General features: G+C 41.5%; 1 protein-coding gene, 1 long non-coding RNA gene and 1 pseudogene across 3 annotated transcripts; 2 read left to right on the top strand and 1 right to left on the bottom strand.

Annotated features, from left to right (window-relative positions):
- The first annotated feature begins 439 nt into the window (after positions 1–439).
- LOC128442617 (calcium-independent phospholipase A2-gamma) lies at positions 440–8,630 on the top strand. Of its 2 annotated transcripts, XM_053425170.1 has the most exons (10): positions 440–681; positions 1,836–3,265; positions 3,638–3,790; positions 3,879–4,036; positions 5,066–5,160; positions 5,285–5,456; positions 5,620–5,677; positions 5,794–5,988; positions 6,630–7,135; positions 8,303–8,630. In XM_053425170.1, exons 2-9 carry the CDS (start codon positions 1,934–1,936, stop codon positions 7,086–7,088), a joined length of 2,622 nt encoding a protein of 873 aa, XP_053281145.1. In that variant the 5' UTR covers positions 440–681; positions 1,836–1,933; the 3' UTR covers positions 7,089–7,135; positions 8,303–8,630. The 2 variants fall into 2 exon arrangements, with proteins under 2 accessions (XP_053281145.1, XP_053281144.1); XM_053425169.1 differs by having other exon boundaries at positions 6,630–8,630.
- Positions 8,631–11,069: 2,439 nt separating this feature from the next.
- Positions 11,070–13,882, top strand: LOC128442618 (acidic mammalian chitinase-like; annotated as a pseudogene).
- Positions 13,883–21,051: 7,169 nt separating this feature from the next.
- LOC128442872 (uncharacterized) lies at positions 21,052–22,004 on the bottom strand. Its single transcript, XR_008338904.1, has 2 exons — positions 21,875–22,004; positions 21,052–21,410 (listed from the first exon to the last, which is right to left on the bottom strand). It is a non-coding gene; the product is annotated as an uncharacterized LOC128442872 (long non-coding RNA).
- Between the last annotated feature and the right edge of the window lie 440 nt (positions 22,005–22,444).

Here is a 22,444-nt window from a genome sequence, read left to right as displayed (position 1 = left end):
TTAACTGGTGACCTGCAAGCACCTAGTAATCACTCAATATGTACTGAGTACATGTAAATGTACTGATTATGTAGGTTATTTGAGCTCCTCCTAAAAGAAGTATCCTAAAAAAGTACCTTACATAAGACCAAAATATTGACAATGTCAGTGCACATGGTTTCGGAGAAAGTGCGTCACAGCTGTGTCTGTTTTGGACAGAGGTGTGTGTGTGTGTGTGTGTGTGTGTGTGTGTGTGTGTGTGTGTGTGTGTGTGTGTGTGTGTGTGTGTGTGTGTGTGTGTGTGTGTGTGTGTGTGTGTGTGTGTGTGTGTGTGTGTGTGTGAGATCATCTGACGTCACGGAAGAAGCTGCATACATCAGTTCACTGAGACCCTCAAGCTGCCAGAAACACACACGCACACACAAACCCCTCCCTAATTTTAGACCTGTGCTTCCAGTGCAGCAGAGACAACACATGACCTTAAGCCTGTGTGGTCTGACCGAGCATTGGTCACGCTGCACCACCCCTCAGCAGCTCAACCAATAAGATTGAAGCCCAGCACCACAGCAGAGCAAGGTGTCAAAACATAGTAGAATTAGAGTTCCTGGAAGTTTGCCAGAAGAGTTGTACTTGACTTTCCAAGGACAGAAAGTTGGTTGAAGAGGAATTGTAAAGGAAGAAGACGTAGCTGTTGTGCTTCGGGTAAATATTCGTTTAATACGTTTTTATCAGATGTTTTGTGTCAAGGTTAGAGGAGCTGTAGTGAGTAAGCTACTTAGCTTCACGACCTTCCCCTACTTACGTGGAGAAAACAACCAGAGTAGATGTTTGCACACCTAAGCTGCTTTCCTTTCTTTCTGTGAAGGCATCAGAGAAGCATTTACAGTGTCCACAGATTTGTGTTTTTGGAAAAAATGCCCTTTTTGAATAGGAGAATGGTGCATTTATCTCGCAGGGACATGAAAGCAACACAAAGCAAAGCTGTCTGTTCTCTCAAATATTTCAGGTTGCCGACATAAATCTCCTGACACAAGGTAGAGTTGTTTACAGTGTGTAGACTGATATATTTACCCTAAGGCTTCATGTTACATTCCAGAAAGGACAGTACTCGGAAACCGGGGATTCGTTGGGCTATTGTGGAAAGATCTTTGAACTCAGTGTGATCAGCTCAAGCATTCCTTTAAGTGGGATTTGTTTACAGAGGAGACAATGTCCTTACTGTTCTTCAAAGATATTGTGTTTTGAACCATTGTATCAGTATATTTAGGTTAATATAACTTTCATGCGGTTCTGTGGGAAAACAATAGACATTTGTAATTTACATTTTTAGCCCTATTTGGCTTTAGGGTTGGTGATTTCAGTCTATTGTTTCAGTCCAGTTCTTACTTTGATCCAGACTGAAATATGAAATGTTCTGAGGGATTGCCATGAATTTCTGTACAGATATCCATAGTCCCTAGAGGGTAAATGCTGATCCCTCCATCTTAGTGACTGAATAGATTGCCATGAAATTGAAAGGCCATGGACCACAGGATGTATTTGTATCATTTTCTCCAGGGCCATCAGTAGACTGGCTGTGTTTTGACTTAAGTCTGTCAGACTTTGGACAAGGAGGTGAAGTGTAACGGTCATACGTGTACGTGGAACAAGTATATTTCCCCTATTGACGTGTAAATCTATCACAAGTTAGGTCACTTCAAGAGGGTCTGAAAATAATCTGAAATTGAACATGTTTGTAGATGAGAAGACATTGGCTGGTGTTGTCATCGTGAGCACGTCCTCATGTTGATGTTTGTTGAAGTGTTATCTTAGTCTTGTTTTAATGTGTTTGCTTGTTTTTGCTTGTCTTCTTCTAGTTTCTCGTGAGTTTGCTTCCACAGCCTAAATCAATGGCGGAACAAGAGTGACATTTGGACTTTGATTGACTGATCAGAGTCGCTACCTCCGCACCGACATGTGTCCAAGCTCTGCCAACAGGACTTTAAGATTGTACTGCACGATCAGGCAGCTAATGAGCCTTCTCAGGAAGCATCCTCGTCTCGCCAAGGCCTCGCTCTACAGATATTCACTGCCGTCACCCACTTATCCTTCCAGATTCAGCAGAAAAGCCACCGTTCGAAAATTAAACCGCGGTGACACGGGATTTAACGCTCCCAGCTTCAAACATCCCCAGGTTGTGCGTTTTTACTCCTCCTCCAATAGGGATGTATTCAAAGCCGAAGCTCCCATTGGGATCTTTGAGGAGGCACAGAGCAGTGTTCATTGGAGTCCACTGGGAGGACGTCTCGGCCAATCATTTCATCGACTGTCCAGACACATTAACAACTACTTCAAGAGTAAGGACAATGTACCTCTAGCTGCAAATGCCTGTCTTGTTGCCGCGGCTCCGGCATTCTCCGGCAGGTCCCAGAGGCGCAGTCTGAGTCAACGAGGAGTCAGAGAGAAAAGTGTCTCCGAGGACAAAGACACCCCACTGGTCCCTGAATGCAAAAACCAACAGGAGAGCTCAGTAAAAAGTCCTTCAACCCAGGAAGGGCCTGCCCTGCAATTATTTCACATCAGCTCTTTGGCAACCAGATTCGGAGAGAGCTACATTTACGTGGCTAATCACATAAACTCCGCCTTTTCCCAGGGTTTGACCAAAGTGGAATTAGAGGAGAATGACATAGGGACAATAGGGACACACAGGAGGCAGAGGAGAAAGAAAATGTCAAACACTTGTATTGTAAACTCTAAAGAAGTGAAATCCAGTGTTGAACAGGCAACAGTTGAACAGAAAGATTTCTCCAGCAGCTGGGAGGAGGGCTACCTTCACTTTGCCAGACACATCAATAAATACTTTGGTGCAAAGGTGTCAGATGAGGTTCAGAGCAGGAGAGAGGAACTTCCCGTGGAAAAGACTTCTCAACGTTCAACACAGTCTACCTCACAAACTCAAGGGCCGATGTCCCGACTGAAGCAAGAAACCCCTGAAGCTGGAGGCCTTTTCCACAGCAGCCACGTCGCAACAAACTTTGGGGAGAACTTTTTCCAGACGGCCAGTCACATCAACCAGTATTTCAATGGTCAGAGTGAAGTGGATGAGGAGACTGATGGAAAATCTGTGGATTCAGGATCTGAAATCTCTGAGAAACTCGCAAAACCCTTGACTTTATTGGATTTCCTTCGCCACCCTACAAGTGCCATCCCTGACTTCCTGGGAACTTACCTCAAACTGGGCCCTTTGTCCCAGACTCGTGTTACAAGACCTGCCATGACCTCACGGGGGGCGATATTAAATAAAAAGGTCAGTTGAGGTCACATGTTATGAGATTTTCACTTTTATCAATTTATCTAGACTTTATTGTTTATTCTCATGATCTGATAATGATTTTTATTTATTCTTAAATAAGAAAATAAATTCTCATAATATAATAACTTTCTTTTCAATTATTAGTTTATTCTCATAATATGATAATGACATCTTTCTCATTTATTTACAACTTTGTATTTGTTTAACTGTGACTTTTTTTCTCGTTAAATTACTTTAGTCTCAATTTATCTTGAATCATTATTTTATTCTCATAGTTTTAAGAATGTTTTCTTCCTTCAATGTGTCCCTAATACTCGATAACTAATAAAACTAAAGCAGCACATAACGCGTGGTTGTCTCTGTCAGATCCTCTTGAATCGGAGGCAGGTGGAGGAACTCACATGTGGGTTGATTGGCAGTCTGGAACTGGCCTCGTCTCCAGGAGCTCTGGTCGCCTGCGTGGAGGCGCTCAACGAACACCTCATCCTTCACCCCTCATGCAAAGCTTTAATGTGGCAGGTCTGTCGGATGTGAAACAATCACATTCCTGAGAGTTTTACTTTCATCGCAGCGAATGAGTTTTTAAAGATGATATCAATGTTTCCAGGACAGAACTGCTGTCACACTGCTGAGGAAGAGACGAAGCTACAGGGACGACCAGGATCTTCAAAACGCCTTGAGAGAAACCTTGGCTCTGATTGGCTATGTGGAGCCAGTCAAAGGTAGCGGCATTAGGGTGCTCTCGATCGATGGTGGTGGCACAAGGTATACATTTTATTTATCATTATTATTATGAATGAAATATTTTCCTTCCATGATAAATACAAAAGCATATCTGCTACGTACATTATCAATACATTTTCACTTATTTTCTTAGTTTATATATTATTTGTTTTGTCTGTGAAACACCAGAAAATAGTGAGAGATGTAAGGCCTGTGATAAGTTCTTCAAATTGCTCATTTCATATGACTAATGGTCCAGAACACAAGATAACATAAACAGCTGAAAAGAGTTCTCAGGTCCTTTACTTAAGTAGAAGTTTCAGCAAAACAATTAAGAGCTACTCTGTTAGAAGTGATGCATTCAAAAGTGTTGCATTCAAAAATCGTTCTAAGTAAAAGAGCAAAAGATTTGGCATCAAATTATACATAAGTACAACATAAAATAAAAACTTTCATCATGTAGAACAGCAGATAGAACAATAGATCTTGCATCGATGACATCATTTGGAGCCGTGGTATCAAATAACCAATCAAATTCAAACTTACTGGAAAATGAACATTTGAACACATCACATATCAATTTGATATATAAATTACCAAACCGAAAGCATCTTTGCACTGTGACTTTTTAGGTTTGGTCCTTGTCACAGCCACTGAAGAGATGGGACTAATCACCTGCACTTCAGTCAGCCACCAGGTGGCGATCAAGAAGCATTGGCTTTTACAGAGCAGTTATGTTGTTTACTATCAGTACAGTCCATGTTTGATGCTGGTAAACATGGAGATAATTCATAGAGCTGGAGCTTGTTCATGTCTTCCAGGAATCAATAAAGTTTTCTCTCAGGATTTATTTGTTGATTATTTGTTGTATCAAAGATCAAAACCTGCAGAGTACTGAGTAACATAGTGATTTACCCTCGACCCAGAACCTTGATATAAACCATATCTTTGCTCTGAGCTGTTTACAACTAAATATATTTTATATCCTGACCAAAATACTAATGTAACACAGTTCACGAGTCATGATGTGTTTCCTCTTGTGTTCCTGTGTTTTGTCCTTGCATTTTGCAGAGGAGTGGTGCCTCTGCAGGTGTTAAAGCTACTGGAAGAAGAAACTGGCAGAAAGATCCACGAGCTGTTTGACTACATCTGTGGCGTGAGCACAGGTGACGGAAAAGAAAAAACACAACAGAATGACGTTGTTGTGGTTAGCTGCATCTCCATGCTGAGTCAGTCTGGAATGTAGAATGTTGTGTCTCACGCCTCTGTCTCTGCATGTGTTTGTTCAAGGTGCCGTCCTGGCCTTCATGCTGGGCCTGGCTCGCTTTTCCCTGGAGGAGTGTTTCGACATGTATCGTCGATTTGGCTCCGAGATGTTTCGTCAGAACCCGCTGGTCGGGACCGTGAAGATGGGCTGGAATCACTCCTACTACAGCACTGAGACGTGGGAATCCATATTACGGTATAGAGTCAAACAGCAATACACCTGTTGTGACTTGTGTGTTTTCTTAGTTTGAGTGATTTGAATCCACTCGGCCGTCGTAAGATACAGCAAATTGCCTGGAAGTCAAGATGACCATGATCCAGTCTGCTCCGACTGAGTGTTCTGATTTATCCTGTTTCAGAGAAAAGCTGGGAGATAAAGTTCTCATTAAAACAGCCAGAGATGAGTTGAGTCCAAAGGTAAAAGCACAGTCACCACAGCAGTTAAATATAAGATCACAACGGCACTGATGCAGCTGGATCAATGGCAACGAGCACCTCTGTTTAACCTAGTGTTTTATTTTCACCTGCTTAAGGTTTCTGCAGTGAGTGCAGTGGTAAACTGGGGCACCAGTCCGAAGGCCTTTGTCTTCCGCAACTACAACCACACCCCCGGCTCTCTCAGCCGCTACGCAGGAGGCTCAGGATACCAGATGTGGGAGGCGGTCAGAGCATCATCAGCCGCCCCAGGATACTTCCAGGAGTTCACACTGCAAAGTGACATCCACCAGGTAGGAAACTACAGTCGTCTCGAATACAATCAATTGTTAATTTTGTAGTAGTGTGTCTGTCTCATTTTTGTGAACACAATATCGTTCAAACATCCTAAGGGATTTTCATCAAATTTGGCACAAATGTTCACTTGGACTGAACCGGTTGGCAGAGGCGTACAACCACATCGCAGAAATTCTAGTTTGAGAGTGAAATGGAATAAACATCTGATATATGTAAGGGACGATGATGATGGAGGAGACCGAACATCAAGTTTTCATAAATCAAAACACGAGATCCTCATCAGTGCTGATACATTTTTCTCTGGATCATCCAAGAGAAAGTGAGGAAATTAAAACTTGATAGGTTAAAGCTCATTCCTCTGCACCAACATTTAATCTTTATCTTTATACCGCAAAGTGTAACTTGAAAAATTACAATAACTTTCACATGGTATAAAATCTATAACAAAACAAAGTCGAGGATGAGTCAGGACAACAAGACAAGATTCTTAAATATACATTCAGTAAAACCACTTTCCAATAAGGCTGCTAAGTTGTGTTGTTTCCATTCAAACCTTAATGTGTGAAATCAAGCAAAATTAAAAAGAGAGATTATTATGAACTAAATACTGTTGATCTATTTCTGTGTGTTTTAATAGGATGGAGGAATCCTCCTGAACAACCCCTGTGCCTTGGCCGTCCACGAGAGCCGTCTGCTGTGGCCCAACCAGCCCTTCCAGTGTGTGCTGTCCCTCGGCACCGGTCGCTATGAGAATACAAAGAGGGGCCCCGCCACCTCCACCAGCCTGCGGGCCAAAATCAGCAACCTGATCTGCAGCGCCACAGACACCGAGGGGGTCCACACCCTGTTGGACGACCTGCTCGCCCCAGACATCTACTTCCGCTTCAACCCCATGCTGAGCGCCGTGGTGTCGCTGGACGAGAGCCGGCCGCGCGCCATGGACCAGCTGCAGAGAGACACACAGATCTACCTGGAGAGAAACCGGCTCAAGTTGGCGAGGCTCTGTTTGGTGCTCGGGCCAGAGCGGTCGGCTGTGAGCAGAACTAAAGACTGGATGAGCGAGCGGGCCTGGGAGATGAAACAGAGATGGGTGTGAAGAGGAGCAAGGCAAATCTACGAGAAGATGCATGTGCCTCTGTCCAGGTGCTCACACACACAGACTGTGGACACATGAGTGCACCAACACTGATCAGCTGAAACATTAAAACCTCCTACCTGTTTTAGATTGGTGAAATGTATAAGGAGGTTATGTTTTTAACTCTGTCTGTTTATTTTCAAGCAAGATTCAGAGAAGAGACAGTTACATTTTGGTAAAGATCACGTTTTCTTTAAAATTGTATTTAACACTGTGAGATGTGAGATGGCGTTTTTGCACATTTTCACCATTTTCACAGGGAACCTTCTAATGAGAGCTCTTCTAGTTACTGCTGCTTCAACTCTGTCAGCATCCACTTCATCCAGAAGATGGAGGCAGCTGATATATTTATTTTCATACCACTGTGATACCACATCAAGTATATGGCTGCTGACTTTTACTTTTTTCTATAGATCTGGATATACAGTACAGTTCCCAACCAAAAAATTTGGCGTAAAAAACAGTGGATTGCATGTTTTGCATGCAAATACCTGTAAAACTGAAACATAAAAGTCTATGCAGTTTTTGTAATGTCCACAATAGCCAGTATTTTGAAACCTGGTGTACTTTGATTGGCTGCATGTTCCTTGTGAAGTGAAAACAAGAGTTATTCTTTGAAAGAATAATTTCATTTTGAGTCAGATGTCCAGTGTTTTGGTAAAGTTAGTGTGTGCAGAGAAAGATGTCTTCTATTTTGAAATGAAGAGTTAGTATATAGTTAACAAAATGTGCTTTTGAGAAGAAAATAATCTATTTGGCCAATTGTGTTTTGTAGGTGTAAGTCTGTGTTAAGAGTTTAGAAAAAGTATTTTAAGTATAGGTAAGCGCCCGTTAGCGATGGAAAAAAACTGTAAGTTGGACCCAAGCATGAGCTGATTTGGGTTTGATGTTGGCTCCTTGAATATGAGATCCCATCAGGGAATTTCTATTTAGATTTTGGCCAATTGTCACTTAGACATCAAAGATTAAATGTCTCAGGGTGGTAATTTTAGTTTTAGCTATTATTCCAGTTTCCTAAGTATGAAAATATGAATTTCCCTTGTTGTCCAATGATGAAAAAACTCCAAACAAGACAAAAACAATATGCTTAAAAGTGTCACATTAAAAAGTTAATATGATCAAAAAAATATCACTGGTGTTTCTCTCATAACAAGGCAGCTTTGTTTTAATTTCAGTACGAGAAAAGAAGGACATCTCACTGGAGCCGGTAGATGACAAAGACTAAGAGGGATCATTCGATTATCGGTAAGAAGTGAAGGAAAGAGCTGGTTGAAAATAAACAAAACAAACAAACATCAATACACATTCTGTATGAAACTGTGCATTTTTGTTTTCAAGTTGTCAGTTCATAATATAAATGATGCTCTTGTGAAGATATAATTGTGCAGTAACAAATACACTGGCCATTGAGTTCCTTTGAAGATGTGCAGTAGCATTCTCCTTGGTGAATTAAAGCTGCTCTGTGGAGTTATCATATAAAATAAATATACATTTCTAAGTTTCTATGTTGTGTTATTAATTAAAAGGCTTCCTGTTTTTATAAAAATTGCTGCATTAAGATACTACTGTTAAAAAGCTCCACAGGATACCTTTAATGGTGATGAAGAGTCAACTCGATGCTGCACGGGTACAAACTCAATAACAGTTTTTATAATAACTCTTTGATCATACTTACATTAATGTCTTTTTTTGTTTCTGTGTTCTCCCCAAACACCTCAACCCTGTTCTTTTTGGCTCTGAATCACTGAAAGGTCTCTTGAAAGGTATGAAAAGACCAAATGTTGACACGACTGACAGTTCAACTTTACAATCCTGAACAGATGCTAAATAGATGATGCAGCCTTTGTAAATAGCAGACTTAAATATGACATTTGATCATATTGTGAATATATGATGAAGGAAGTGTGATCCATCCTCTCTTACAACGATCTTTTGTTTTGTAGGATTGCTCGTGTCTCCACTCTTCCCTACCCTCGGAGGTACGTACATGTATATTGTGAAGCCCTGCCAAGTAAAACTGATTGATAGGAAGGAAATAAATGATCATACATGAATAATTCACTTCATACTTTAGATTTTGAGTTATAAGCATCTTTTCTGTTTTCAAAATGCACCTCTGACACAGAACTTGTATTTGTTTTGCCATTATTTTGCAGGGAGGAAGAGAGAGGGCTTCAGAGGGGCCAGCTGTCCATAGAGACAATGATGAAGCCATCCGAGAGCGACGACAGTCTGGTGGACTACGGAGATGGAGGAGAGATCCCGTTCAACGAGGACGGCTCCTTCATCGGCCAGTACACGGGAACCAGGAGAGATGTCAGGGAGCTGAAGAACCTGGACACAATGTGTTTGTGGTTAACGATTACTGTGGCGTGTGTCGGCCAGTAAACGGGAACCAGGAGAGACGTCAGGGAGCTGGAATTCGTCGGAGGCCTTGAGCTTCACTCTCCGATGAACACCATCTACTCCCTGGCATGAAACTCATCATCCTCTCATGCGTTCGGGTTGTGTCCTTTCAGCTTCGACCGTGAACTAAGAAGCTGGAGGAACTGCTGGTGCTGGTGGTTTGTCGGTGGATGTGAACGGCGGGAGACCGTAGCTGTTACATACGGTGGCCCTGAAAGCTCAACGAACGGCAACTTAAGAAAACACATGCAAGTTGACAAAACACCAGCAAATTAAAAAAAACATCTTCATCAATTTCACAACACAACACAACACATTACAGCAACGCGCTGCAAATAGAGAAACGTGCAGCAAATACCGGAACGCGTTGCAAATACTGGAACGTGCTGCAAAAAGCCAAACGCGCAGCAAGAAGAGGCCACAACACAACGGAAGTGTTTCCAGGGGACAGCTAAAAGTGATGGACACTGCTGCCACAAAAACGTCCAATACACCATAGAAATTCGGTTCCACACAGGGTTCGGCCACCCGTGGCTCTGGAGCCGAACGCGGCTCACACACACACACACACACACACACACACACACACACACACACACACACACACACACACTCGCCCGCTCCTGGTATTTCATGATGGCCTGATACGGTGATGATTTAAAAAATGTACGTGACGTTCACTTACGTTCATCGTTACGTTCACGTTAATAATGTGAAAACTGATTCGTTAAGTTCAGCGTTCGCGAAACATATGCACAACACTGTACTGTACAGTCACTGCAGAGGGGCCGAAGAGCCGCGTTCGGCTCCAGAGCCGCGGGTGGCCGAACCCTGTGTGGAACCGAATTTCTATGGTGTATTGGACGTTTTTGTGGCAGCAGTGTCCATCACTTTTTGCTGTCCCCTGGAAACACTCCCGTTGTGTTGTGGCCTCTTCTTGCTGCGCGTTTGGCTTTTTGCAGCACGTTCCGGTATTTGCAACGCGTTCCGGTATTTGCTGCGCGTTTCTCTATTTGCAGCGCGTTGCTGTAATGTGTTGTGTTGTGTTGTGAAATTGATGAAGATGTTTTTTTACTTTGCTGGTGTTTTGTCAACTTGCATGTGTTTTCTTAAGTTGCCGTTCGTTGAGCTTTCAGGGCCACCGTAGTTACACCCTCATGTATCAGAAGAAGAAAACAGTGGAAAGTTGAGACAATGATTCTAGAGAGATGCTTAATCATCTGGTGAAAAGGAAGCTCGGTCTTTTCTTTTGTAAATAAAAAATCTCCTGTTTATGCACAGACCGACGCCTACAATGAATTATGGAGCGACACTGGCTGCACATCAGAAGAGACAGAAGTGGATCAGTTTATCATGTTGATAAAAGCCGTTGCAAGGACCCACTTAACTACTGTTACCGCAGCTTTCCTGCTGAGTCTGCTACTTATTCAAATAATTAGTAATAATGAGATTTGTGTAACTTTTATTTTTAAGCTGATTGTCTCCCTTCGCAGATAGCAAACAGACGTGGGCCACTTCAGGCACTTCTGGCCTTTATGTGGGTGTAGATTCCACCAGCAATACAAATAAAGTCAGTGTTCTCTTTCGACTGCAAAAGCTCGGTCGAGGGACGTTCACCATGAACAAGCTGATTCTACTTGCAGGTAAGTTGCGATAAAAACCTACATGATTGTTTTCTTGAATTGTTTTCTTGTCTTTTATTTACGCAATGTTAATGGACTAACTATCTCTCTTTAAAAGGTCTCTGTCTTTCCCTTGGCAGTGTGGGTGAGTTCATGAATTAATCAGTGGTAAATGCCAGCACTCATTTTTAATTATGACATTTTCGGACAGAAATAATAAAGAATTAATTCCTTTTTCATATGTTAAGTGTCATCTGCCAGACTGGTGTGTTATTTCACGAACTGGTCCCAGTACAGAAACGGCAATGGGAAGTTTATGCCGTCCGATGTAGACCCAAACCTGTGCACCCACCTGATCTATTCCTTTGGTGGTATTAATGGGTCAAATGAGTTAGTCACCATAGAATGGAATGATGAGCAACTCTATAAATCCTTTAATGGACTCAAACAGAGGTCAGTCCGATGTTCCAACTAAATTTTAACTTTCACACAGGACTCTCTTAAAACACTGTTGGCAGTTGGCGGCTGGAAATTTGGAACGCAAAAGTGAGATGATTTGCATAAAACAGGTCAATATATGTTGTATTATGTCTTCTTCACCTTTCTGTCTCCAAAATGCTGCCCAGATTCACAACCATGGTGTCAACTCAAGCAAACAGAAACACATTCATCCAGTCCTCCATCAAACTACTGAGAAAGTATGGTTTTGATGGATTGGACTTGGACTGGGTATACCCTGCTTCGAGAGAAAGTCCTCCCGAGGACCGGTAGAGATTCACTTTGTTATGCAAGGTCAGGTCCAGAATTACTGTGCAAATGTTCAGCTGATGTTTCACATGAAGCATGACGTGACTATGACAACTGGTGACTTGCTTTCAGGAACTCCTGGAGGCCTACGAGGCTGAGAGGACAGCGGCCGGCAAACCCAGATTACTTATCACTGCTGCTGTGCCTGCTGGGAAAGGAACCATCGATAAAGGCTACGAAATTGCAGAGTTGGCAAAGTACGCCAAAATGTTCCTCTGCACATTATGATCAGCCGCCATCATGTTTGAGTGAATCTTACTTGCATTTCATCAGGTACCTGGATTTTATCAATGTGATGACCTACGATTTTCACGGCACCTGGGAGACGGTGACGGGACATAACAGCCCGTTGTTCAAAGGGTCCCAGGACACTGGGGACAATGTTTACCTAAATACTGTGAGTACACAGATTCATCTTCAGCTGCATCATGGACGCAAACATGTATTTATTATTATTATCATTATTATTATAATCTGAGTTGGTTTTTACATCTGCCTGTTTTTATGTGTATAGCCAATTTGTGTATTTAAAAAAAAACTCAAAAATTTTAAATATTGCAACAACAAAAAAAGGTTGTCTGGTGGAAGGGTTGGTGCATGATTAACTCAGATTGGAAACAGTTTTAGCAAAAATAATCCAGATGTGCATGAAGCATGTGATTTAAGGTTTCTGCTCACTTGGAGAGATGAAGACTAGCCATAACATCAGATCTCAAAACCCACTGGATAACGTGTGTCAACACATTAGCCTCTGGGGGCAACAGCCGATATTCTGAGAGTGAATATAGGGGCCAATAGAACCGTCCCCTTAGCATTGGTCTCTCTCAATAAGCCAAGCTCTTTAAATTCACATAACAGGAAACACTTGCAGATTCTCCGGAAATATTGTTAAAATTTGCAAAAAAAAATGATGAAAACCTGATTTCTGCCCGTCTGTTTTCATTTACATTTCAGGACTTTGCTATGAAGTACTGGCGGGACAAGGGAACACCTGTGGAAAAGCTCAATATGGGATTTGCCACATATGGGCGAACCTTTCGCCTGTCGTCTCAGTCCAGTGCGGTCGGAGCACCGACCAGTGGTCCCACATCTGCTGGTGCTTTCACGGGGGAGGCTGGCTTCTGGTCCTATTATGAGGTGCAACTGGTCGCTTTTTTGGTTGTTGAACTTAACTATCAGAGAGTAGGAATTTAGAATTTAACTCTCTTCTCAGATTTGCCCTTTTCTTCAAGGGGCGAGTGTCCAGTTGATCGAGGACCAGAAAGTTCCCTATGCCATTAAAAACAATGAGTGGGTCGGATATGACAACAAAGAAAGTTTTGAGACGAAGGTAGTTTTTCTTCTTCGAGGTCACGTTACAGACAGACAATGTTTCAATAGATTTGTTTTTCTTGAATGTTTCCGTTGTTACTCATCTAGGTTCGCTACCTAAAAGAAAACAGGTTTGGAGGAGCCTTTGTCTGGGCTCTGGATCTGGACGACTTCCATGGACAGTTCTGTCGACAAGGAAACTACACCCTCATCAATTATCTTCGTTCTATTTTGGCCTCAGGTAAACATAAAATGACACGCTATAATGTTTCCTTTCATATGCATCAACAATGAATTCTGAGACCAGCTGATGACGAATGACATATTGTTCATATCTGGACATCTTCCGCCACAGAAACGCCTCAGACTCAAGTGACACCAACCAAAGACCCTCCATACGTTACCCCTGATCCCAGACCCACAATCCCCACAATCCCCACATCACCCAGTACTCCAGACAACTTCTGTGCTACAAAGCCCAGTGAGATTTATGCCAAACCTGATGCCCCAGGTTCTTTTTACAATTGTGCCAACGGCATCACTTGGATCCTAAACTGCCCCCCTGCTTTGGTCTTCCGCCAGAGCTGCAAATGTTGTGATTGGCCCTAAAAGCTTCAACTTCTTAGTCATTTCACTTGCTGTGGTTATAATAGTGAGGTTTAAAAAAAATCATTACCCTACAATTTCATGTTTAGAGTGGTGTAGAATTCCACTAAGTATACAGCAATTTACAGTATAGTCAGTAAACAATCGGTGCACTATATAGGGCACAGGAATGTCACTAACATTCGGACTGCATTACGAAATGTGAAAGATTTTTATGTCAGTCAATAGCAATAATTATATTATAATAAGAATTTATAATTCTTGATTGTTTAATTATCTTCTCTTTTTTATTTTGTTTCTATTGTGCAGCGCTTTGCTCCACTCTGGTTGTTTTTCAAATGAGCTTTACAGATAAACTTGATTTGATTTACTGATAAAAAGACAGATTTTGGCACGAGGCCGGACGAGCAGATGACATCTAAAGAGGTTGTAATGTTTTAGCTCAGTCAGCAGTTAGAGCACTGGGATCTGTACTGAACACAGTTACAACACAATGTTGAAAACTATATCTACAATTCATGTGTGTGTCCATTACCTGAATTCACTTCTGGTGTTTGTAGTTTCTGTCGACATAAATGTTCACTGTTCAGCATGGAGATACTCTTTGATACTTTCTGATACTCTCCTTGTCTCTTTTGGGTTATTGTAGTATATTCTGCTACCTTTAACCTTAGTATGAACCAGAATCACATGTTTAAGCATGCGGCCCCCATCTTTAGATTCTCAGTAACTCTTCTATGCATTTCTTGTTAGTTCTCTCCCCTAGGGAATGATCTCTGACCTGTTAATGGATAAGTATAGTAACTTGGGTTTTTTGTCTATTAAGCACGAGGCATGTCCTTATGAATTCATCCTTACATTTACATGTTATGCGCTCAGATACATGCAGTCATGCACCTCTCAACCATGGGATGTGGGACGTTGTCACGGGCATAGACAACCTCTATATAATGTGGGCTTGACTCCTTCAACGCAGGCTTCACTATTGGCGTGTGAATGTCTCCTGATTTCTAGAGTCCGTCCTGACCTGTGAAGACTTCTGTGTAATAAACTTTAACTATACAAGCAAGTTCTGGGTCTGCGGAGAATTCTTCCTTCAGCATCAACTTCACCATCATCAACCTCTCGGCTGCCCAAAATATACGATAGATTTCAACACATTTATTTATTAAGATCCGGCCTCTAATTACGTGGAGGGGCGGGGGCGTGACCCAAGGAAGAACTGATTAGATTTCGATGTACATTTGAATCCAGGATTTTATCCATAGATCTTGATGGAAAAAATCCAGCATGTTAAGGGGACGGTTGAGTTGAGCAATCTGATGCAGATGTAGAGGATTTTTATTTGGTTCCATAAAGTGATTGTCGTTTGCTCTTCCCTGAGTGCTGCTCGAGTTCATTGTGCAGCTCAGTCTCGGGCGTTTGCTCACAGGTGAGTGTTGAAACAGCATACAGTGGGATGACAGTAATAGGATATGTACGCTTATTCTTATTATATTATGATTATTACAATAATTGATTTCGTATTAATAATAAAATAATCTCTGAACAAACAAATAATAAGCGCTGAACAAACAGTTACTAGATTGCATGTCATTTAGCTGATGCTTTTCTCCAAAGCGACTTACAATTAATTAGTGCATTCAACATCGATGAGAGGCCTTTTCTTGGGTTTAGCATCTTGCCCAGGGACACTTCGGCTTGAGCTGTGATACGAGCTGTCGACCTCCTGGATGGAGGACAGCTGCAGCAACATGTTCTGAGTTAATTGTTCCCCCAAGTTTCATGGTCGTCCATTCAGGAGTTTTTGTGTAATCCTAATAATTAACAGACGAATAAACACAGAAGGAAACATAACTTACTCAGTAGAGGTGAATATTCCTACCTGCTCTAGATGCCCCTTCACCTGGTGGCCCTTTAGCTGATGGCCGTGCCATGGCCTTATTACCAGGTCTGATGCTGGTAAGTAAAGAAAATATGTTACTTAACTTTAGTAGCTGTTGTAGTATATTCTGCTACCTTTAACCTTAGTATGAACTAGGGCTGTGAAATGATTACAATTTTTAATCAAATTAATCACAGGTTTCTATGGATTAATCATGATTAATCACATTACCGATTTTCTCTGAATATTTTTGTGAAAGATTTATGACATTTAACTTTTCTTTTGTGCTGCAACTCAGCAGTTCTTCAGCAGTTATCATTGCTTTTCCATATGGAACATTAATATAATCTTCATCCTAAACAATATTCGGGCTCCTTAGCCATTGTGTGGTTGAATAAAACTTTTTTTTTTTTAAATCAAACAGAAATTATTTGAGCTTCTTAGCCATAGGATGGTTGACATTTTTTATATTTTTTGTCACACAACCATTAACCACACCATGATACAATCTAATGCCTCTAAAGGCCCTCTTAGCTACTCGGTCTTTAGCCAGTTGGTGAGGCAAACTAACTTGTTCAAATTCTCTGACAGTAAAGCTGACCGCTTCTTTTGCACAATGTGTCCTGCGAGTGAGTCTGGTTTGTCGCATTCCACTTGAACGCCCCTCGCCGACCAACACATGCTTCGCGTTGCGGTGGTTAGGCGGGTATTGCTACGGTGAAACGATAACGTCTTCTCGCAGAGTGTGCATATCACCTTGGTTTTACTGAATGTTCGATCTTTGTTTTTTTGGAACACGATCTTCCCGTCCAGAAGGTCCTCAGGTTCATCAGAATTATCAGAGCTGCCAACTTTTCAAAAAACCTTGGAGTGAGATTTTGTCGGGGGTGACCAACATTTTGCCGCGCACACAGCCACACACGTTGGTGGCTCAAATATCAGGGAATTGTTGGAATTTGGCGTTGTATCCATGTTGTTCGCTGCATTCTGGTGGCCTTTGGGGCCCGAAGTCGTTGATAGGAGCGGCCGACTGGAGATGGACAACATTGGTTACTTTTTGTGACGCAAAGACATAGCTGAAGGTCCACCCCCAGGAAATGTTGGTTTAAGTAGATGTTGTTTCCTGCATTCTAGTGGATTTTTGGGTGGTATGCTAAAGATGTGCAATACCTGAACTTCTTCTGATTCATGTTCCTCTGATCATGACTTGTAGGGCCTTCTAGCCTTGAGCTGAACATTCAACCAGAAAACTATTGTTGTGCCTCAATGACCACAATATAGCCTAATTAATAGACCTTTGTTTAAGATTTGACCAAGGTAGGTTGATTGACATTTTGATTACAATGGTTTTCAACTAATTCTGAACTGAAACCTAACCTATATTTTAAATAATTGTATTCTTAAGAGCAGTTAATGATTTATGTTCGCCTCCCACCACACTTTCCATCAGACAAAAAAGTGCAACAAATAAAGTGCTTAAACAGTAGCCTTTTTAAGCAACACAATGGACCCTCTTCCCCAAAATAAAATTTGTCTGGAGCCGCAAAACATATTTGATAACAAAGCTAATAAAGTTTTATATAAAGTTATACTATACTAAACTATGGTTTGTTGCATTTATGAAATTATCGAACAACAATAAAGAAAACTGTTGACATTTGATTGATATTTTTACCTGTTACAACAAAGGAAAAACCAAACGCTTATGAAGAGAAGAAAATACACAGGCAAGTGTCGGCCTACTTTGAAATAAATTAAACACAGACCTTTGTAGGGTTATTTGAGTCCTCCCCGTATTTGTGGAAAATGTATGAAATAAGAAGCCTATTTTTAAATAAATAAAAACATATAGCTGCAGCCTAATAGCTTAAAAATATATATTTTAGTTGGCGAAATATTTAAACGAAAAGTGAGAGCAGGTCAGGCTGGAGGCGGACACAGAAACTGCAGCTCGGTAGAAACCAACTGCAGCTTCTGCTCTGATCAAGACGCTGAGCTCTGATCAGCTGAGACCAGAGAAACTCTGTGTTTTCACTGTTTCCACTGAGCAGCCGGTGAGTCAGTGACCAGCTCCTTCACGTGAAGGAGCTCTGGTCATGTGTCTCTGAGCGAGTGCGCGGGGCGGGGGGCGGAGCCTCGGGACCGGTGCGCTATCTGGGGCACACACACACACACACACACACACACTCGCCCGCTCCTGGTACTTCATGACGGCCTGATACGATGATGTTTTAAAAAATGATCGTGACTTAGTCAACCACCAACATTTTCGTCTCGTCTCGTCAACAAGTTAAAATAGATTTAGTCATGCGCTTCACTTAAAAGATCCAGGTTTTTTTTGGCGTGAGAAATTGGATGTGTGGCGTGAGTGCGTGTGAAAACATGCAAAAGCGTGTGTCACACGGCGGAAGCGTGAGAGTTGGCAGCTCTGGAATTATCCATGTTGTTTGTTTGTTTGAATGGCAGCTGCCGCCGTCTGACTGCATTAGAGCGGCAACTAGTGCAGAGGCGGCGGAATTGGAAGGTCCTTCTGCGCATGCGTTAAATGCGTTAAAAAAAACAAAACGAATTAATCCTGTAATTTAATCATAACGCGTTAACGCGTTATTTTTCACAGCTCTAGTATGAACCAGAATCACAGGTTTAAGCATGCGGCCCCCATCTTTAGATTCTCAGTAACTCTTCTATGCATTTCTTGTTAGTTCTCTCCCCTAGGGTATGATCTCTGACCCCTTAATGGATGAGTGTAGAAAATGGGTTTTCTTCTATTAAGCACGAGGTATGTCCTTACATTTACATGTTATGCGTTCAAACACATGTAGTCATGCACCTCTCAACCATGGGATGTGGGATGTTGCCATGGGCGTAGGCAACCCCTATTTATATTGTATGTTTGACGCCTGCAAATCGGGCTTCACTATTGGCGTGTGAATGTCTCCGGATTTCTAGAGTCCGTCCTGACCTGTAAAGACTTCTGTGTAATAAACTTTAACTATACAAGCAAGTTCTGGGTCTGCGGAGAATTCTTCCTTCAGCATCGACTTCACCATCATCAACCTCTCGGCTGCCCAAAATATACGATACTGTTCAACAGGTGCTGCCGGTAGCTTGAAATATGAGAGTAGACTCTATCATTAACTTAGTCATCCTAATCACTAATGCTCTCACTCTGACGTCCCGGCTCACTTTTTTGATTTAATGACAAATGTAAAATGAATATATATATATATACAAGAAATTGAGATAGAGACAGTATAAACAATATGAAAAAATGTATTATTTAAAAAGTTATTATTTAAGGTTATTTAATATCATAGAAACAATGGAATTGGAAAAAATATAGTGCCTTGGATTTCTTTTTCACGCGACCCATCCAAAGAGCACCTCAAACTAATTCAAGTGAGTCCACTAACTTCTCCTGAAGAAACATATTGGAAGATTTTTTAACCTGAAAGTGCAAAGACCAAAGTTGATTTATCTTTCTTTTCACTGGGCATGTGTGTGACTGTGCTCTGAAGCAGGAGGAAGAGGGAGGAGCTCTGACGCAGGGAGCGAAGTCTTTTTGACGCATCTGTTTTGTTTTTTTGTTTTTTCCATTAACTTGTGACGCTGTATAATTAAATATCTTCCAGTATGAGTCATTGCTTATTTGTGTAATTAGCGCCCGAGCACCGACGATGGGAGGCCCTATTGAAATTGTAAGGATTATTATTATTATTTATTTTTAATTTTTTTAACTATTATTCTTTTATTTTATTTTTCTCTCTTCATCTGTAAATATATAAATGTATATATATATATTTTATGTCCCTGATCAGAATGATTCATGTGCTGCTACCTGGTCCTGTACATATATTCATCATTCACCTTAGCTGAACAAAATACCTCAATCCACTACGATTACTTTAATCAGTCAGAATTTATCCTTTAGTCCGTCCTTTCAGTCATATTCACTACTCTTACTTCTCGTTTTTATTCATCTTGACATGCTCCATTTGTCTTAGAATTGCCCTTCGGGTACAAAAATTTTGAATTGAACTGAATTGAACATGGCCAGATACATAGTATTTCAGAGACAGGTTGGTGCCAGGAGGCCACAACACCATGACAAGATAATCTGTATCCATAGATCGTTGTGATATAACTTGTGTCTCAAACAACACACTTCACCTCTGGTCTTTCTAAAAAATGGCACCTTTCTACTACAGCGTGTTGTCGTATGCAAAGCACTTCTACAGTGTGGGAATTTCCTATATCAATAAACTTGCTTGTAGGTGTGTCTAAACCAGTTGTGAATGTTTGTTCATATAATTGTTTCTGGACATTCCTTGTGTGATGATACTTTTTTGTTTCTTTGTTGATCAACCTGCTGAGGAATTTTTTTCTTTTGTCCACATCTCCATCAGGGTATAATTATTGCACAAGGCATCAATGCACTGTCCACACCCGATGTAATAAACCACACCCTAGGAGCTATATCCAATCTAACAGACAGAAACTCATCAGTTCTCATCAGTCACGGTGGAGACAGTAGATGATTCTTTCACCATCACCCTCGTAAGTATCCCTTCTGCTTTGATTTCATTGTACCACATTACATCTGATTTAACCAGTGTTGTACTATACCGGCTCTGTATCCAACTCACATGCTGAGATTGTGTGATTATGATCATAATGATTGTTATGAGCTTTATTATATTATATTGATATTTTTGATTGATTTTCATTCTGTTAAGCCAGTTCCAACCCTCGTTGTCTACGATACGATTCTTTGGGATTAAACATGAAATAAAAGGAAAAATATCTGATATTTAGGTAAGAGCTTTCCTCACCAAGCAGAGCTGCCATCAAGGGAGATGCTATATTACAATGCACCAGTTGGTTCTCAATGCGCCACTTCCACTGGGCTATGGAACACTCATAGACCATATAGCCAGCACCCGTGCATAAAGTCTAAGACTACTGGCAACATCTTGTTGAGCTCTTGAAGATGGGGGGAGTTGTGGCCTATGGAGCATTTGGTCTGAGATTCGGGTGGAAGAGTGACACTTAATGGCAGTGGATACTGAACTCATAACCTTCAAGAAGCGTTAACTATTTCTGCTTTTTCGGAGGCCCACCCTCACAGCTGAACTCATCCTGTGTGTAACCCCTCTTTGCCTTATGAGGTTACAGGTATATTTGGGTTTCGGTTTCAATTCGCAGTTGGACCAGTTACCAGGATTCTAGGTTAACGCTCATGGAGCCCAGGATGGAACATCAACATTGACCACACTCACACAAAATATAGTTTCAAAACTGTATTGTTAACAACAATTTTCAACATGGAAAATAATAAAATGCGCGCAAAATAAAATAGAAATATAAAGAAATGTCTTTATGGTCTTCTCTTCCTTGATATGAGCTCAGTTTATATCGTTGGGGCCCTTTGATCTTTGTGTTTCCTACCACACCGCAGGTTTGGGAGGTAGTTCAGTTGACTCTGTTCCTTAGTTCCGGCTCGCCATCTGGTTATCTCCAGCGGATGTCTGGAAGCCGCCTGGTGGCTATCCAGTGCTGGTCTCCTATCTATCGTCGACTACCGGTGTCGCTGATGTCCCCTCGACATCGTGCGTCACCAATTCAAATCCTTCACAAAAACCTGACCTGTAGAACAGGCCACATTCATGCATCTCAGTAAATTACAACAGGCCATTGTTTCTCAGTTAAAATAAATAATAACATAAATATGACCTATATATTAATTTAAATCAATTAACAAAAATATATTATTCACATAGGTCTCACTTTACCAGTGAATGAAATAAAAAACTCAAATAACTCAAAATAGCCTTTTAGCATCAATTGTCCGAATTAAATAATGAAACAAGGTGTTATCCCCCTTTTTCTCTCCTTCCATACAATGCACACAATAGCTTAACATTTAGAATTACCCCACGTTGTTAGCAGTTAACTCGTGCGTTAGCTCAAGTTCAATGCTCATTCGCCTTGGTCGCTACACTAGCGGCTAACGCACAAGGGATCAATTTAGCAATTAGCGACAAGTTAGCACTGACGCACACACACCTCTACTCGACGCTCCCCACATTCAAAAGACACATTAAACTCACCGCCGAGCGGGCAACATCAACCGTGGACTGTTGAGTCAGCTCGCGGTGTTTTTTAACTACTTCTAGATATTTTTCCAATCAGAGCGTTCCTCGTGCAACCGAACGGTGCGTTCTCTCCTCTCCCACTAACTATCACACAGAGTTTTGCGTACCTGCAACGCCGCTGCACCGTGACGTCATGACGCACGTCTCTCTGCTCTGTCCGACGCAGTTAACCCCATAAATGCCAGCTATCGCTCTCTCACACATTCATACAAAGTAATAGCGGACTTTTACTCTTTCTTCTTTTAACTTTTTCACAGCTTATTAAGCCTGGGCTACATGTGTGTTTATCAAAAAAAAATACACAATACTAAGCAAATCAGCATGAACAGCAGTATTAGACTGAATAGCTAAAACAGTTCAAAACTAGGGCTACGTTGTAGCACTAACGGGCCCGAGCGTATGTGTCTAGTTTGGACTCGATTGGACAAAATATGTCTGAGATACAGAAGCCTGGTTTTGATGGCGTTTTCATCACACTTTGCCGCCACGCCACAGGCACACGGTATGACGAAAAGTAGATTTTTT

The sequence above is a fragment of the Pleuronectes platessa genome, chromosome 6 (genome assembly GCF_947347685.1).
Source record: "Pleuronectes platessa chromosome 6, fPlePla1.1, whole genome shotgun sequence".
In the NCBI taxonomy this organism is placed as follows: domain Eukaryota; kingdom Metazoa; phylum Chordata; class Actinopteri; order Pleuronectiformes; family Pleuronectidae; genus Pleuronectes; species Pleuronectes platessa.
This window is presented reverse-complemented; position numbering and strand designations above follow the sequence as displayed.